General features: G+C 42.2%; 1 protein-coding gene across 1 annotated transcript; it reads right to left on the bottom strand.

Annotated features, from left to right (window-relative positions):
* Positions 1 to 4541: 4541 nt before the first annotated feature.
* LOC148658848 (sodium- and chloride-dependent GABA transporter 2-like) lies at positions 4542 to 17494 on the bottom strand. The gene is made up of 14 exons (XM_088640557.1): positions 17017 to 17494; positions 14680 to 14814; positions 13435 to 13575; positions 11310 to 11397; positions 11093 to 11225; positions 10601 to 10735; positions 10136 to 10239; positions 9384 to 9508; positions 9169 to 9281; positions 8874 to 9011; positions 8416 to 8518; positions 7917 to 8017; positions 7377 to 7547; positions 4542 to 6925 (listed from the first exon to the last, which is right to left on the bottom strand). Exons 1-14 carry the CDS (start codon positions 17261 to 17263, stop codon positions 6779 to 6781), a joined length of 1881 nt encoding a protein of 626 aa, XP_088496683.1. The 5' UTR covers positions 17264 to 17494; the 3' UTR covers positions 4542 to 6778.
* Positions 17495 to 18201: the final 707 nt, after the last annotated feature.

The raw sequence follows: 18201 nt of genomic DNA, 5'->3' as shown, positions 1-18201 counted from the left end.
AGCCTCTCGACAACTGATCCCAATGCCGAGTGAGGAGGACAAGACAGACCGGAAATAAAAAGCAAACCTCCACCAGAGGCACCGGAAGCACAAGAACAAGCACAGGGAAGCAAGGAACAGGACAGAAAGGTGGAGTGCCCTCTAGGGGTAGGAAGAGGGTAGCGACAGTACCCCCGCTTCAAGGGCGGCTCCGGACACCCATAACAAAATAAGCTGCACAGCACTGGGGGGAGGAAAAACCTCATTTAACTGAAAGGAAACCTCTGATAGTCCATGGCTGAGAGCTAACTCCCTTCTCTGGGGTTAACCTTTATTTTGAGGAAAGGGGAGCCAATCAGGGCACCCGAGTACAGAGACAAATACCAGACAAAACATGTAAAAAATAACGTACAACAGAAATAAACCCTGACGGAACAGAGGAACACACAACATGTAAAAAATAACAGGGAGACAGGGAACCAGAAGCCAGAGAGGCCAGGAAAACAAAAGCCAGGAAAGAAGAAAAGGGAGAAAGGGAACAGAAGCCAGGGTGGCCAGGAGACTACTCCCAGGGTCTAGAGCAGGCTTGGCATTCTGTCACGGGATCCGGAGGCTAGCCGTGGAGAGAGACCGGTGAGACGTGAAGACCCAATGCGAAGCGGCAGGAAAGGAGCAAACACGGGGGTTTGCTCCAGGCTCCAGGTATCGGGCGGAGTCGGGAAAGAGACATAAGCCCTCAGGTAGCAGACGTGGGGCGACCTGGTGAGGCGAGCCTCTCAACAACTGATCCCAATGCCGAGTGAGGGGGACAGGACAGACTGGAAATAAATAGCAAACCTCCACCAGTCGCATCGGAAGCACAAGAACAGGCACAGGGAAGCAAGGTACAGGACAGAAGGGTGGAGCGCCCTTTAGGGGTAAGAAGAGGGTTGTGACAGTACCCTAAGCAGAAATCGAACATGGACCTTTGAGGTAAGAGGCATGCACCAAACCCAGTGTACCAATGCACCACTCAACAGATTAAAGTGGAAATAAGTTATTTGATATACAATACACCCCTAATGGATCACCACAGAGCTGTGTCTTGTGCCACTTATTGTACATTTTGCATTCTAATGATTATAAGAACAAATATAATGTTAAGCTTGCTGATGACACAGCCCTTGACACTTAAATAAAGGATCCAGAAAACCATCATGGGTCCATTATAGATGTAGCAGAGCATATTAAATGAAGCTACTGTTTCACTGATACCTAACGCACCACTCGTGCCAACTATTGATCTTCTTTGGCCAGTAAGAAGCTAAGTTTGGCAAGCCGATTCATACAGTATATGGTATGCCGCGGCAAGATTGCCATGGACAAGACTTTTGACACACATTCTGAATGGCTGCATCTGTGGTTCAAACAAGCTCAAACGCACATCATATGTGGTTTTCTTATGTTCCATGCTTCAAGCGCATTCTGTGTCAGTGTTTTTGTATTTTTTATTTGGGGGAATGTGACAGCACTGATCGCAGACCAGCACTGTCATTTCCTCAGCTAGGAGAGTCTGCAATTTCCCTCACGGGATCAATAAAGTATCTATCTATCTAAAGCCAAAATATTAAGCATGCTATCTTCACATCCGTCAGCTTATTTTGTCATTATTAGAGTATGTCTAAAGGACTGAAATTACCTGAAATTGTTACCTTGCATTTTAAAGGAAGTTTATCACTTTAGATATATAATATTGCATTCTGCAGAGCTACCTTTCCTCTTACTTGCAGTTATTGTTGTATTTGTCGTAAGTGCTCAGTGCTCAGTGCTATTATCAGTCTTATGCAAAAACTATAAGAAAAAAAAGCTGTGTGTCTGCATTCATCCATACCTGGGACACACAGAAACGCAGACTTTGGTAACTTTTTATCATACTGCGATGATGTTCATTTTGAGGATTTTCATGGAGGAGCAGTCCACTAGAGGGCAGCATATTGACCTTCCAGTGACACAGTACTAAATAAGGTTGCACAAGCGCAAGAGGAATCGTCTTTAGTTATTGCTCATTTCAGTTCTCAGTAAAAAGCACTCAGCAAGCATTGTCTAGTCTGTTGTTAGATTAGACCTGCTTTTGTTTAGTGATCATTGAAGGCGGCAGTAAGGTGCTCTCTCGTGAGGAGACAATGTGGGGAAAATAGTTATTATTGACAGCTGCTGTGTCAGGGATGCTGGTATCACTGTTTAATACCCCTGATATAAGATAACACAGCTACACAGGATGAGCATGTTAGATTTTTCTAGGGAAAGATCAGACCAAGTCAAGGCTGGGAAGGTTGAAAACTTCAGGACTGCTATGTCTTCAGCCCCGTTCTGTACGTTCCTGTAGTAATAAAGAGGATTTTAAAGAGAGGTACATAACAAAAAAATCATAATCTAAGTTCAATGTAGATTTTCTCAAATGCTATAGCCATTTTCATAGGCTAGGAAAAGTGTTTTTTGCAGTTTTATTCCACGTTTCTCCACGTTTCATTCCATGGTTGAATATTGAAGGCCTGTTTCTCTTTCAATGCCAAATGGAGTTGAGAGGACTTTCTGGGCTGCAAAACTTAAATATTTATTTTAATCATAAAAATTTTAAAAATAATATGATGTTTCTATCACAAATATGAGCCCTTGTGATTGACATCAATTACACAAGTGCAACCTTCACTGAAGAAGTCTTTTAAAAGCTGCCCAGCAACGTTGCTGCTGATACCCTGGCTTCCTTCAAAACAAATATCATCTAGAAAGGATGAAAATGTCATTTCTGCAGCAGAGAACACATGACACCCTGAAATTCCCTGTGAATTTCAATCCCTTCCAGACAGACAAGTACCAGATGGTCCAGGCCAGCAGGAGACACAGAGCCAGTTTCCAGGAAGAAGTAATAGATTTATTCCATGCTGAAAAGAGAAGAGAGAAAACACAACATTTCGGCTGTGGAGCCTTCTTTGGGTGTCACCCGACAATCTGACACCCAAAGAAGGCTCCACAGCTAAAATGTTGTGTTTTCTCTCTTCTCTTTTCAGCATCTTTATCACTAGATGACAGGTTCACTAAGACCAGTGCACTCAGCTTGGGGGTGAGTGGAGACATTGTTTTCAATCCTCTGAGGTTTTTACTGTGGTTGCCAGTGACCTTCTATGCTCCAGTACCTGTGTTCCAGGTGTTTCTGCAACTGGTCCAGGGAAGGTCAGGGCTGAAGGAGGAGAACAGGTAGGACGGTGATATAAAGAGTGCTGCTGTAGATAATGATACAGCACAGCACAAAAGCTAATGTCTGTAGAGAAAGAATCAGAATTGGACATACAAAGTTTTCAGTTCTGCATTGACCTACCTACAAAGTTATTCTTGGAATTACAGTGGTGAAAGCAGAAACATTTTCATGACGGATGGCAGTAATCTCTTATAGTCTCATAGATTTTTTGTTTTCCCCTGCTCATTATGAGATTTCTAGAACATTTTCTTTTTTTCTTTCATTCCAATTGAGTACAGAGTATAGACTACAAAAGGGTGACTGTAGCAAAGGAGGGGGTGGAAATACGGTTGAATTCCCCTCATTTAAGAGAACCACATTCTTCAGATTTTCATGGGGAAATCACTGAATTGCCTGCACCTGGAGACTCTAGCTCCCTTGGTTTGGGCAACTCATAAGGATGCCCCCTAGTGGCTTCCACTGGAGCTGTTCCCGGCACGTGCCACTGGGTGGAGAGGGGATTACCTCTCTCAGCTGGCTCGGGAGCACCTGAGGATCCCCTAGGAGGAGCTGGAGTCTGTTGCTGGAAACAGGGAAGTCTGAGCAGATCTACTCGGCTTGCTGCAACCGAGACCCTCACCAGGAAAAGCGGAGTGAAAATGGATCTTTAACAAAAAATTATCTTTAACAACCATGCAGGCTTCTTCACAAAACCAGCTATGTTGAGATATTACCCTGAAAGTTAAAACTAGGCTTACATTTTTCACTATTGCATCATTACAGGAACCTGAGACCACAAGATGCAAATCGCTTTATAAAAGATAACCCCAAGTTGAATTTAGCCTTGACAGGTGACTTTCAACAAAAACATTGGACACCAGCTGCAGAGCAATGGAACTACTGCCTGATCCTATTAACAAATGTAGCACCACAAGGCACAACACACCAGGTCAAAATGTAAGTGATCTGTGTACAGATCCTTACCACCAGAGTCCCTAAGCTCTGATCAAGGCCAGGACACGTGGACCAAGTTATATAACTGGTCCTTACACAACACTGAGCGTTCCCCCAGGAGAACTGTGAGCAACAGACTGGTTTATCTTCCAAAACACATGAAAAATGTGGCCATAATCAGCACCCTCCTTCCATGAGATTTTAAACACTGGTATGAATATATATGTAAATTAGTTTGATTTTACCTTTTGTCATCCTGAGTCTGTACTTGGTCCAACCACAGAACTATAAAATGCTTGTTTAAGATTGATTTAAAATTCTAAAATTATTTTAGGGGTTCATGTGGACTTGATTTAAAAAGTGTGAATCGACAATAAAAAGGCCAGCAAAATGCTTTGGAGTGTTAATAAGTATATTTTAATAGATGGAGGACAAACACAAATGGTACAATTCTAAAATGCATAAGTTAGACTGCACATTGAATTTTGTCTTCAGTTTTGGTCCCTGGACTACAAGAAAGACACTGCTGCTCTGGAGGTACTAAAAAGCAGAGGGACCCACCAGACATAAATTCCCATCTGGAAGGGAATGTCATTCTCACACAGTCTGAGGGAAATGAAATGCTTTAATCCTGGAACCAGGAGATTACGTGAGACCCTGAGTTGGGTTTGCAGAACCTTTGACCCGGAGGACTTCTTTGGAGTCGGCAGTGACATAAGGACCCAAGGAAACTCGGGAAAATGAAGTTTCCATTCAGGACAGAGAATAGGAGACACTTCTTTACACAAGGGATTGTGGGAGTCTGAAAGCAACTCCCTGTGCATGTGGTTAAGAGCTTGAATTTAAGATACTAGCAAACAAACTAACCAAATGGTCTGAATAATTCCCTCTCTTTTGCAGCCAGTTTTGGAGTTCTTCTATTCTTAATATGAGAAGTGCGAAGATTGTTCCCAGCAGGTTTATTTTAGAAAAACCGGCATGGGAATATTATTATTATAATATTATAATATTATAATATTATAATATAATATTAATATAATATTAATGGGAATATTATTTAAGCACCCATTAATCCTCCTGCTTGCCAGCTCATTGAGCGTGCAAGGTTTTATAACAGATCAGAGGTCTTCCCACGTGGTATTTATGCAATCAGGTCTTTTAATACAGCTGGGCTGGGCTCCTTACATACCTTAATACTTTAATTAAAGAAATTCCAGGAGATCATTTTAAATGAAAAAAACAAAAACACTGACCATACTGTCGTTTGAAAAGTTCACTTTATAAACAAATCTGATATTTCTTGAATTAGCTAATACATGCGTTGCTTGTGATCTTTCAGGGGCTGGGAGCCCAGATATTTTGTAGTGAACTGGAGGTCTCCTGCAGCTACACATGTACAAGTAGGGCCTCTGTGTTCCTGTACTCTAGGCTTGTATCTTTTCAGCCGAGGAAAGATAAAAATGAAAAAAAAAACACGAGCCAACGATTTAAACTGGAACACCAGCTGCTGATGAAGTAAGACTCTTTCTCCTGGGAAAGACCTGGGGCAGAACCTTTATTACAGTATGTTTATGGCAGAATGGCTGAGCCACAAAATCTGCTCTCTCCGGTGAGATACGCAGTTTAAAATCTCAGCCACCTTCCTCTTCATCGTGGCAGTTACCCAAAGAACGATTTCTGCTCCTCTAAATCACACTAATCTGAAGTAGTTAACTAATTACTGTGCTCCAAAGACTTTGTTAACCATGATTGTGTTACACCTGGGCTGGGAGCGACTCGCATCCCGATGTTGCCCAAGGCAACCAGCACACTTGCACAGGCTCTCGGCCTCCTTCCAACCCCATGTGAACTCACTCAGAATGCGCTTTTCAAAGGCTGCCAATTTTTGGCACAAATCAAGAACTTGTATTAGCAGGAAAATGTTTGTATTTTTAAAAATGTATTAATAAAAGGAAACGTTTACAAAAGCAAGACATGTAACAGCTTTGTCCGCCATTATATTTATTGCATATTTATTAACTAATTAGGTTATTTTTTAATATACTCCTTTAATTAAACTATATAAAACTATAATTTTTCCCATTATAAAACAATCCATAGCAAAACACCAAAATACATAATATATTCACAGGAGCATAAATGTCTAACTTTTAAAAACCTTTGTGGTATATTTTTTCCCCTGTTCTAGGCATAAATGTAGAAAATTATTTGATATAAAAAATAGATGTTTTGCCTCAAAATGAAAGTTAATCAAAAGTGGGAATATAATGAAGTAGAAAAGTGTGTATTTCTCTCCAGTTTAACAAATCCAGGATAATGAAACCACTGGTGACTAAAATGAAGCTATGTGTACTTTAACATTCAGGAAGAGTAGGTGTGTTTTGTCCTCTGAATTGACATTCCTGAACTAAATAAACTGAATAAATACATTTATATTAATTTCCAAGTGTATATTTTAGGCAAACAACTGAATCATATTGAATTGTTTGGCAATCCAGGCAAACTAAGGAGACGTGCTCAGTATTAGACTGAGAGATGTCCATGAACCCTGTAAAATGTATTTTTGATCACACATTTGCTGTTTTTCTGTGAAGCCCTCAGACCGACCCTTATTAACAGGTTACTGGCTGGCTATGAAAGAACACTCTTCACTTCTACATTGACACACCTCTCACTGGAGAGGTCCTGACGGAGGTCAGACATCAGATGGCCACTGTCTTTCTTCTCCTTCCGGGTCAGTGGAAGGTCATTTGCGGGCAGACTGAGCAGACGCAGCCGCTGGGAAGAATAAAGGGCAGTGGGGTCACTTTTACGTTACAAGACACAAGGATGACCTCTAAGGAATGTTTGCTTTGGCACATGTGTGTGATATTTTCACAGCATAGATTCATTTACTGCCAAGCCATGACGCTCCATCGTCTGTATTTATCTCTTCTGCACCACTGTGTGATTTACTGTACTTTTACATTCATTTGTCAATAATGTTTTTAACATAGTATTCACCAAAATCACACACACGGGAAGTGGGGGAAACTCATTGTTATATGATGGACAATTCCGGAACAGCAGCTCTACAGAGGACTGGAAGCTGATACCTAGAATTTCCAAGACAGAATGTTTGTGGCATTTTGTGGCATTAAAGCATTTTTGTGGAGAGGTCACAGGGTGTGGGTATTTGCAAGAGAGCAACCCCTGACTGGCACATACTTCCAAGAACGTTCTCACCTACCTGGCGTAAGGTCCCGTTGGTGTGGCTGAGTTTATAGACCATCCACAGGGGGATCAGTGAGAGGGAGGAGATTGCCAGCAGCCAGCCCAGGACATACGCCCAGTCTGGATACACATAGGTGTTGTTGAACTTCAGAGGGGTATACTTCACCAGGGAGAAGATGAAGGTGCCCTGGGGGAGGGGGGGACACAGTGGTCAGCAACAGCGAGAGGACACAAGAAGGAGAAGGAAGATGAGCGGTGGCTGACCCGTACTCTGGGGGAGTCTTACATACCTCTCATGTGTGTAAACCTAAACCATGAAAGTCAGAGTGCTGCAGTCACTGTGGTGGCTGGTTGAGTATCCATTTGTTTAGGAAATTACACCTTGCAGTTTTCATAGACAATGCTTATTTTTTAATTATCTTTAGCTCAGAGCGTTGAGACCAAAGTGATTCTCTGGAGTCTTTTTGGGATTAACTCTGTCATAGTGTTCTGAAATAACAGGGCAGGCGGAATCCACAGATCCACCTTAGAACTGATGACTCAGTGCTCAACTCACTGTGCAGATGGCCGGGGTGACGTAGAGCCAGCAGTACTTCATCACAGGCCAAGGCCGATAGCCAATCATGTCTTCGATGTTGTCATAGAAACGATCGGCACCTGCAGGAGGCAGGCTGAAATAAGGGAAAGGCATGCACCTGGAGACCTTCGAGAAGGAGTGAGGTGTGGTTTACCACTCTCCACTTAGAATGGAAATTGCACAGGAACCAGTGTCAGATGTCCTAGGCAGACTGGGGAATTATCTGTTATCACATTTTAAATTGGGCAAATCCAACTCCACTATCATGAAGACTTCTTTGGGAATAATGTGGGTGTGGGACCCTCATGAAAAAAAAACATGTGGAAGTATGGTTAGTGGAATTGTAAAGCAAACAGGATATGCACCCATGGATTCTTGTGATTGCAAGCATGAGTCTGTCTGCATGAGGAGGTGGAATTGAAGATGCTGTGCTAGCAGTGCGTGGTGTGTATACAGTAGGCGGGGGTCCTGTACTCACCGTACACCCAACCAATGCACATGGACTGACAGAAGGCGAGGAACAGCAGGGTGGTGCCACTGCACACATAGTGATCGAAGAGCTGCAGCAGGTACAGGCCCCCCTACAGAGAGAGTTTCATGTTGTTCACCATTATTCCCTGCATGGCAGTTCCAGGCATAGGTGGCTCAAATGAATTGACATTCATCTTGTCCTAATATTATATGGTTCATTTTACTCTAAAGGGATAAATAAACACAGAGTTGAGAACTAGCTAACCAAGGAAGGAATGAAGAGTTTCGAGTCACTACTGTACATCTCTGCATGCTTCTCAAATGTAACAGGCTCTGCTACACATTTATAAAAACAACACAGTGATTAAAAGCAGGATCCCTGTATCTACAGGTGTTCAGAGCCAAAGGAGGTAGAAATGTCACAAATTGCACAGACGTGAGTTAATGGCTAACCCAAGCACTCACCTCAGTGACCATGAGGAGTCCGAGCAGGAAGCAGCACACACACAGGAACAGCAGGAGGAGCTCCCGGCGGTATCCTCTCCGAAGGACCATGGGGAAGAGGTCCATCACTGAGGTCATTAAACTCTCAAGACCCACAAACTGTGGAAACAGGTGCAGGTCAAAGTGTAAAGAAAGAGGGGTAGAGAGGAGCTGGAGCAGGTAACATGGCGTAGTGTGAGAGAATGATAGAGGATCGGAGAGAAGAAACTGAAGAAAGGGCTAGATAGTGGAAAAGGACACATATTGTGGGGCTAACCTGGCTGTCTATTCCCAGGAGGATGATCATGAGGAAGAAGCAGGCGGCCCAGAGCTGGGGTAGAGGCATCATGGCCACCGCACGCGGGTACACAATGAACGCCAGGCCAGGACCTGCACACGTGCGCAGAGAGACACACAGCACATCAGGCAAGATCCTCCTAGCAGTAAAGTCTAGTTTAGAGCCTCTGCTCTGTCTCTTTATGAGCACCTTACCTGACTCGGCCACCAGTGAGATGTCCACTCCCTGTTCGTACGCCATGAAGCCCAACACAGAGAAGATGGCAAATCCAGCCACAAAGCTGGTAGTGCTGTTCAGTAGGCAGAGATAGAAGGAGTCCCTGCATGAAGAGAGACCATTGTGTCAATCATTTCAACACAATCCTCCCAACCTCTCCCCCTCTGTTGTGGAGACACTTGCAGACTGCAGGACCTGTACAGTCATGTCATTTTAAAGGTGCACTGTACACTGTGACCTGTACTATAAAATGATCCTCCACTCTCAAAGAATTGATTAAATTGGCAATAGTCTTTAAGATTAATTGTCTGCAGAGGGACATATGGTGAGGAGAGTTCATTGTGATCTCTGTGTCTTGTTTAGTCTTGCAAGGCACCAGGACTTTAAGTAAAAAATTTTGTCCCATTGAAGCAAAATAGTATCAAAGATTTCACTATCTTATGTCAAAGTTCATCATCAGTACAATGAATAAAGTTCAGTCAAGTCAGGTAAACAAATAGTATTCTAGAATAATTCTAGAATTCCAGTTTGCTGAGAGTGCTAGAACAATCTCTTTGTTACAAAATGAGGACATGAAGAATAAAGTCAACACTCTCCTGGCAGGTTTATTCAGAAAAGCAGAATCCTCTAGCTCAAGGGTCAGATCTATTGTGAAGGTCTGAGTGAGGAATTTTTCTGGGCTGGTGTGTAGAGAACATGCAAATTCAGAGATTGAAACTCTGTTTCACACCTGTAGCAGTTGTTGTTGTACTTGTTGTAGCTCCCAAGAGAAGTGAGATAGCCCAGACAAATGGCATAGGAATAGAAGATCTGAGTCCCTGCATCCATCCACACCTGGTGAAAAGACAAAAGTGCCAGTTTGTCCAAATTTAAAATCTTTAGGACAGTTCTGGTTTTAAATTAGGAAAAGGACACCTGTAAAAGCCAATTTCCTGGAATCCTTGGAGAAACAGCAAGATCCACACATCAGTGAGGTTCCAGAAACCAAAAGAGTACAGACTCTACTCTTATTTGCGACTTTGTTTATATTCTTGTGTTCAAAAGGGGTTGCCAGATGACTACTGTAGTCATGTGTTCCTTTCTTCTCAGTTTTATGGGTTTGCCCATCCTGCTATATTCATGTGAAACAAGCTAGCAAGCTAGCAAGTGTCAATCAGGACTCCTAACAGAGTGGAAAAGCACTATTGTATCATACCTGTGGGTCAGCGAGCCTTGCTGGGTTAGGGTAGAGGTAGAAGACCAGCCCATCAGCAGCTCCAGGCAGGGTGAGTCCTCGGGCCAGCAGCACCACCAGCATCACATAGGGGAAAGTGGCTGTGAAGTAAGAGGCCTTTAAAGAAAAACAGGTTCTAATTATTTAAATGGAAATACTAGTTAATGAGTTAAAACAGGATTGTATGAATATTGGAGCTCAACTGGTTTTCCGAAGGCTGATTAGTGACATGATTATGAAACTGCAGTTTTAAAGGGACCCTATTCCAGGAAAACAGGGAAAGCAGGGAAACAAAGCTATTGAGTGTGTGTGTGAACCCCAGAATACCATGCAATGCATGTTTCAGATGTATGCATTTATCCCTTCACCTCCAGACACTGCTCAGTTAACTGAGAAGGTAAGGAGAAGCTCCAACAATGTTTTTCAGTCTGTATCACCTGTCCCAACCTTATCCCCATAATAACATTCTCTCACCTTCCCTGTAGACCTCACCCCCTTCCAGACACAGAAATAGCAGATGATCCAGGCCAACAGGAGACAGAGTGCCAGTTCCCATCTCAGACTGCCCACCTCATCAATCCCACTGGAGAGGCCCAGCACCCTCCTGCTGCAGGGACCAGAAAACGCACAATCAGAGATGAAAAACTCTTGTTTCTCTATGCTCCTGGAATTGCTTAGATTTGCTACTTACTGCCAAAACTCCATGACAGGTGATGTAGCATTCCCTGGAACACTTAAGTTGGAATTGAGGTGATGCTTGTCAAATTCCACACAGGTAGCTGCAGGAGATTCATTAAGATTCATTACCCTACGGAAGCCTAAATCATTAAATAATCTAGAGCAGTGTCTCTGTAATAGTACAATTTTTTTGTCAGTAATTGGGAAAAACATAATTTAATAATGCACTGGGCTCTGAGGTCTTATAACTTAACTCATATCTAGTTGAGCAAACCTGGCATACTATGGTTATACTGTATATGAATCAGTAGTAATCTCCATTTGATTTTACTGTCTGGCTGAAATGCTAAACAAATTCCTAAAACATATTTTTGGAAAAGAACCTAAGAAAGGTTATAGATGAGAGAAAGCAGTTCAGTCATTAATTCTGGTAGATTATTGATGTGAGGATCTTATTCAGATTACATCATGACCACATTGCTGCTTGGTTTGTGTTAAATTTCCACAACCATGTGTGTGAAAGAGTGCTTCCCATTTTCAGTTTTAAATGCACATTTATGTTTCCACTTGTGTACTGTGATGTGCCACTGCTGATTTGAAATAGGACCATTGAGCTGATTTGGTCAATGCTTTTGAGGACTTAGAGATTTGTATCTTCCAGTATACTCAGTTAGGAATTGTTGCTGTGTGTTAGTCTGGCTCAAATTTGTTATTTTTAAGGTTAAAAAAATAATGAAAGCAGAAATGATCAGTAAAAGCTTTCACTTACCAAACCACAGATTTCAACACCTTTGTATTTAATTGCACATGTAAGATAACTGGCAAATTAAAAAGCAAAGGTAAATTTCCTTTTTATTTAATAAAAAAAGAGACAACAGTCCCTCCCTTTAGAATACTGGCATGTACTAGCACTACCTGATGAGAAATCGGAAGAAGCTGCCAGCAGGCACAATTAGTCTTTCATAAGCAAATTTCTGTTACAAAACCCTGATTGCCCTGCAAAAGACTGCTGCTGTTACTTCATGGGAAAGTGCCCGTGTCCCTCCCCTGGGTATGCACATCAAATTCATCCAGCATTACCCTGCTATGTCACCTGGCCAGCTCTTTCTCCACCAAGGCCTGGTGAGCAGGGCTCTCCATCACCGCTTTTGGATTAACAGCTCCCTTCCAGTTGGAATGCTGTTGTTACCTCATAGGGAACCACAGGACCCAGTCCCAACCTGCTTAAGCTTGTAATGATGATTGATCACAAAGGGAGAATGCTAAACAACAGAGGGCATCAATGCAGCTGTCATTGCAAGAACAGTCAAAAGCCACACCTCTGCCTCAAAAGAATCCCCATTATAGAGGGTCCCAGATGAGAATGAGTTCACAGCCAGCCAGAGTCAAAGGCCACAGTGCTCATAGACCATGCTGACAGCATCAATGACCACCTGGCCAGCTGGTGCTTGGAAAGATCTGCACCTAGTGATCAGCCCCTGAAGGTTATGAAATGACAGTTGGATCTCTTGAGGGGACATGTTCTGAATCCAAAGCATGTTGAAACCTGTTGCTGTGAAAGCTTCCTTCTGTGTCACCAGCTCATTGACATGGAACAACAACAAGGCCTTAAATACTAAGGCCAGCTCAAGTCGCAACAGCATAACAGAAAGGGAAAGGCATCAAAAACCAAGAAGAGGATGACAATAAGGGCTTTAACTGAGGCTCAAAGGAAGAACATTTCAGTACCTCCAGGACAATGTGGAGGCCCCATGGTGGAACCAACTCTGTGCAGGAGGTGGGAGACATGGGAGTACAATTCTACAGGTTTACTCATTTACCCTGTCTCAACATTCCAATATGGAAGTCAAGTAAAGCTGGAGGGTTTAGTAGAGACAGGTAATCACAAAAAAATCTTAATTCTGCATAGTGTGCAGTGTCACAGTATGAACTCAGACTAAGTTCTAGACCCTCAATGTAAACTCCAATGCCTCTGCTATACAAAATATCTCCTATAAAACTGTGAGCTCTAGTACCCAGCTCTAGACCCTAGGGGTGTATGTAAGGACTCCACTACCCGGTTCTAGACCCTAAGGGTGAGAGTATGAACTCCACTACTCAGTTCTAGACCCTTGGTGTGACAGTTTGAACTCCACTACCTGTGTTCCAGGGGTTTCTGCAATTGGCCCAAGGCAGCTCCCAGTTGAATGAGGCTATCAGGTAGAAGAAAGCCCAGCCCAGTATTGTTATGTAAGAGATGGCTCCATATCCAATGATCAGTTGACTGGTGTAGCCCATACCTGGAATGAATTACGTTTTTAATTTGAAAGATTTCATTATTTTAATAGTAAATAGAATGAAAGGTGGTTGTTCTCTGAAACATACATAAAGTGACGGAAACTGTGTGAAGACTGTTCTGAGTGAACATGCCATTTGTGTTAATGATTTTTGCAAATCCCCATCATAGACTCAATGGATCTAATGAAGTGATGCAATAACAGTAGCACTTTTTTTAAAAAAAGAGGTATTCTGTCATTTTCTGCAAAAACATGAATGCCTGGAGCACAATACGTGGAATCACATCTGTAAAGTCTTCCTGCCACTGTAATTGTGTAACCTGGATAAATGCAGCAGGTGTGGCAGGTGGAAGTTACTGGAGGTGTTCTCACCTGAAAGGGAACACTTTATGCCCCCAGGTATGAACTGCTGATGGGGAGAATGCAGTCTGTTGGTTAAAAGCTTCAGTTTTAATCATGTAACTTATTCTCTTAACAAAGAGCCCCATGTTCACAACAGTGTAAGATTTAAAGATGTTTAAAGAGTTATTGTTGCCTTGAAATTTGAGCCAAAACTACACACCTGCTGTATTTGGTTATTCTGTTCAAGTACTGAAGGAAATCTGACTACATTCCCATCAGTTTTTCTCTACCCACTGCTCATCATCATAGATGAGGCCACCCTAAATTCTCCATCTCTTCAGTCTGAACAAAGCCAGAAGTACTGTACTGCTCTGCCATTGAATTTTTAAAAGGCCGTGTTTTCCAAAGACCTTGCAACCCTATCATAACAGATTACATCACAAAATAGTTTTCAAAATACACCAAGACACATTAAGCCAAAATGTCATAGCTGCTTAGACAATCCACAACACAGAAATCTCTGAGGACATTCAACTATGTTAGGGAATTTAGGTCATAGTGTGCTGTGATCATGACACTCTCTGTGATCGCCTTAGGACAGGGAGATAGCCTGCTAAACTGCTCTGTTTCTTCTCCTAAGTGCTGATATACTGTATCAGGTATATCAGGACAGCATCAAAATACAAGTGACAACAATGCCCTGTCTTCATACCAGACTTTCTCATGTTCATATGAGGAAGAATAGACTATAATAATGGCACACACCCTCAAACAGGGGGCAGATCTTCCTCCAGCAGGTGATGCCCCCCTGGCTGGTGTACTGCCCCAGAGCCGTCTCCAGCAGGAACAGGGGGATTCCACAGGTAAAGAGGAACAGGACATAGGGGATGAGGAAGGCACCTATTTACAGGAAAAAAAAAATCTTAATTTGACTTGGTAGGTGAATTGGACCTTTAGCATATGAATGGAGTATACATTGTGAAAGTAGATTAAAATGTATTAAAAATGATGCCAACAACATGTACTGTACAGGAGTGTCTTGATTTTTGAGTTGCATGTTTCATAAATCAAAAACAAATTCCCATCTATATAGAATCTATATAAATAAGGACAGGAGGAGCATTCTTGGTCCCTGCATATTTATACATGTTTTAAATTCCCACATTTATTTCCATAAGATGTTTATATACAGTAGTTGTACTGAAAGCATTTGTTTAAATGTTTGGCAGAGAACTACATGGATGCCCGCAGAGTCGTCTTTTGTGGCCAGACCCTTCATCAAAAAAGCAGAAGTTCTGCACAGAGGAAATTTGCAAATCATAGAGGAGCTGCATGATCACCGAGCAGAGGGAAAATCACAAAGCCAGAATCACTCTTCCACACACCAAAATAAGCAAGTACAGCACACAATGAAAAAAATATAGCCCAGCACAACACAAAAAGTGCCATCATCCACACAGACATCACAAGCAAAAACCTCCCTTATCCCAGAGATCCCAGTGCTGCTGTCCATCCGTGGGGAACACCAGATCCAGGCTCTGAAGGAGAGAATTTCCTTGAAGACCAGTGTAAAGTGAATGATGCATCAGGTGGGAACATGCACTATATATTTCTATAGAATAAATTCAAGCTATGTCTGACAGGGATTACCCTAAAATCCAGGGTTATGCTCAAGCTTTATAGCACACTATTAATGCTTCACTTACAATATTGTGTTCAGTTTTGGTCTCCTTAGAGCCTTAGAAAGGTTCAAAGAAGAGAAATAAGAATAATTCCTGGTGTCAGGGAATATACAGACAGGTTAAAGGAAATCAGTCTCTTCAGTCTGGATTGCATGAGATTGAAAGGAGATTTGATGTATAATGTATAATAAAGGGGGATCTTTCAAACTCAATAGCAGAACAAGAACACGTAGTTACACTAGGGAAGTAATGAACTAAGAGAAAGTTCATTCAGAATGGAGAATGGGAAAGACTTTACACACACAGTTATGGGTGTCTGAAACTCAAGCAATAAACTACTAAACAAGCATGCTGGGTTGAGTGGTCTCCTCTTTTTGCTGTTCTTCGTCCTTCTCTACAGTGTGCTAGTCAGCACGTTAGACTAAACAAACCTTCCCTGCAGAAGCCCCAAGGTCCCAAGAATGAAAACTCACTGCTGCTGCAAGCAGATCTTTGGGGTTATGTGTAAATCGAGCACCTTAAATATGAAACATTATTCACATACCGTACTGCACACAAACACTTCCGCATTCATTAATCAGGTAATTAGTTAGTTGATTGACTGATCTTAATTTCTTAAACCAAAGCAGCTTACAATAAATTACTGCTGAACTGTAAAGATAAACTCAGTGCAAAACAAAAATGTGATACACAAAAGAAAAAATAAATAATAAATAATAATAATAAAAATTGTTGTCTCGGGAGAAGATCTTTGCTGCTTGCATTTTGAACCCTCATGGAGCCCATGAGAGCAGGGAGAGGTTTTCTTTATGCTCTCAAGTTCAGGTGAACACAGCAGGCGTGATGAGGCGAAAAAAGACCTTAACTGACTTGAGACACCAGGGTGACCAGTGTAGCCCATACTCTGCTGGTGACTCATGACTGCAAGAGATTCATCTCTGCTTATCCTCTTGTGACCATGCCTTCTGAACAAGACACAGACTCAGCTATGCACTTTAAAATAAAAACTCTCGATGTACTGTAAGTGCTGAGACAATAGCACTCATTGCAGAGCCCCTGTAAGAGTTTTAAAAGTCAGATTTTAGTTTTAAGAATAAAAAAAGCAAGAAAGAGAAATAAAATGAGAAAGGCATTTATCTTAATTTCCTGAAGAAGTTCTTTCCAGTGTGTTCCTTCTGCTTTATAATGGTTAAAACAGCAGAATGAGAAAGGAAAATAGAACAGGACTGCTATATAAAAAGTTGCAATATGATTTGCAAATGCTCCTGAAGATCTTTGTATTCTTCATAATTAAAACAGAACAGAGACTTACATTTCATGTTTTAAGAATCAGTGCAACCAGCACATAACAAATCTACAGGAATATACAAATGGAAATTCTGCATCTTGACGTGTATAGAAAGTATGAATTGTCACTCACCTCCTCCGTTTTTGTAGCACAGGTAGGGGAACCTCCACACATTGCCCAGCCCAACGATGGCTCCAGCTACAGCCAAGATGAACTCCCACTTGTTTGCCCACTGGCCCCTCTCCTGGATCTTCTGCCCCTTCTGCACCAGCCTGCTCCCCTGGACTGGGGGCTCACGCTGGGCTCCTGCGTGCAGATCCCCGTCCATCCCAGTGGCAGCCAGAGCAATAGGGAGCACACTTGTCCGGAGAGATGTCATTCCTGGCTTTTCAGCAGGATCAACAGGATGTATGACTGTCTGCAGCAGGCTTAAGGAGAAGAGCACACAAATGGTGAAGAGCAGGCTGGCCTGAGGGCACAGCAGCTCGATTGTTGCAACATGTTTCAGAGTCTTCACTCCTTGTAAGGAGCTACTGGGGTTACGCTCCGGTGTCCTTACCTTGCACTGCAGACAGGGAGTGTGCCTGGAGCCACCTCGCAGGACCTGGGATCTGCCTGAAGGACTGCTGGAACCCTTGCTCTGTCAGATATATATATACTGTATATTGCAGTGTTCAGCAGCAGGGGGTGGGTTCACTACATCAACTCACCATTTAAAAAAGTAGCTCAGAACCACCATCTGAAATCGTAGGTGTACATCAATATGTATATTTAATCTATAATGTTGTGCAAAACATCTGAGACATTTGATTCTTTGTTCTTCTCTTATCACCCAGTACTTTTCCTTTTATGTGAAGAGATAGCATTCTGTGGCTAATCTCAGAAACTGCAGCCTTTTTGTTTTAAATTAACAGTTCATCCTGATAGATTTGTGTTGTGTTGCCAAAAAGCTGTCTTTTAGTTTTGTGGCAATGTTAGAATGATGAGGAACATCTCATAAAAATCAATTACTGTAGATCAAATGAGTAACTGTGATGGAGTAGCTTCTCCAGCACCTTATATTGGCGGCTCCTCTGTAACTCACCCTGAGCTGTTTTAGATAATCCAGATCAGTGTGAGTTAAAGATTCTAAGTTACAGGCTTGGTTTCTAATAACCCAAAGTATTAATAATGGAAACATTTATATTGGTATAGATAACACTAATGGAGTTTTTGAGCAAACCGTTGATGATCATAACATATACTGTATACAGTATCTGTAACTCCTGACTGTGTCAAAGACATTTACACAACAGTTTAAACACACACTTGTGCATT

Source organism: Lepisosteus platostomus, chromosome 7 (assembly GCF_059453375.1).
Source record: "Lepisosteus platostomus isolate fLepPlt1 chromosome 7, fLepPlt1.hap1, whole genome shotgun sequence".
NCBI classification, from domain to species: Eukaryota; Metazoa; Chordata; class Actinopteri; order Semionotiformes; family Lepisosteidae; genus Lepisosteus; species Lepisosteus platostomus.
The sequence above is the reverse complement of the archived record's forward strand: the minus strand, read 5'-3'. Positions and strand labels throughout refer to the sequence as shown.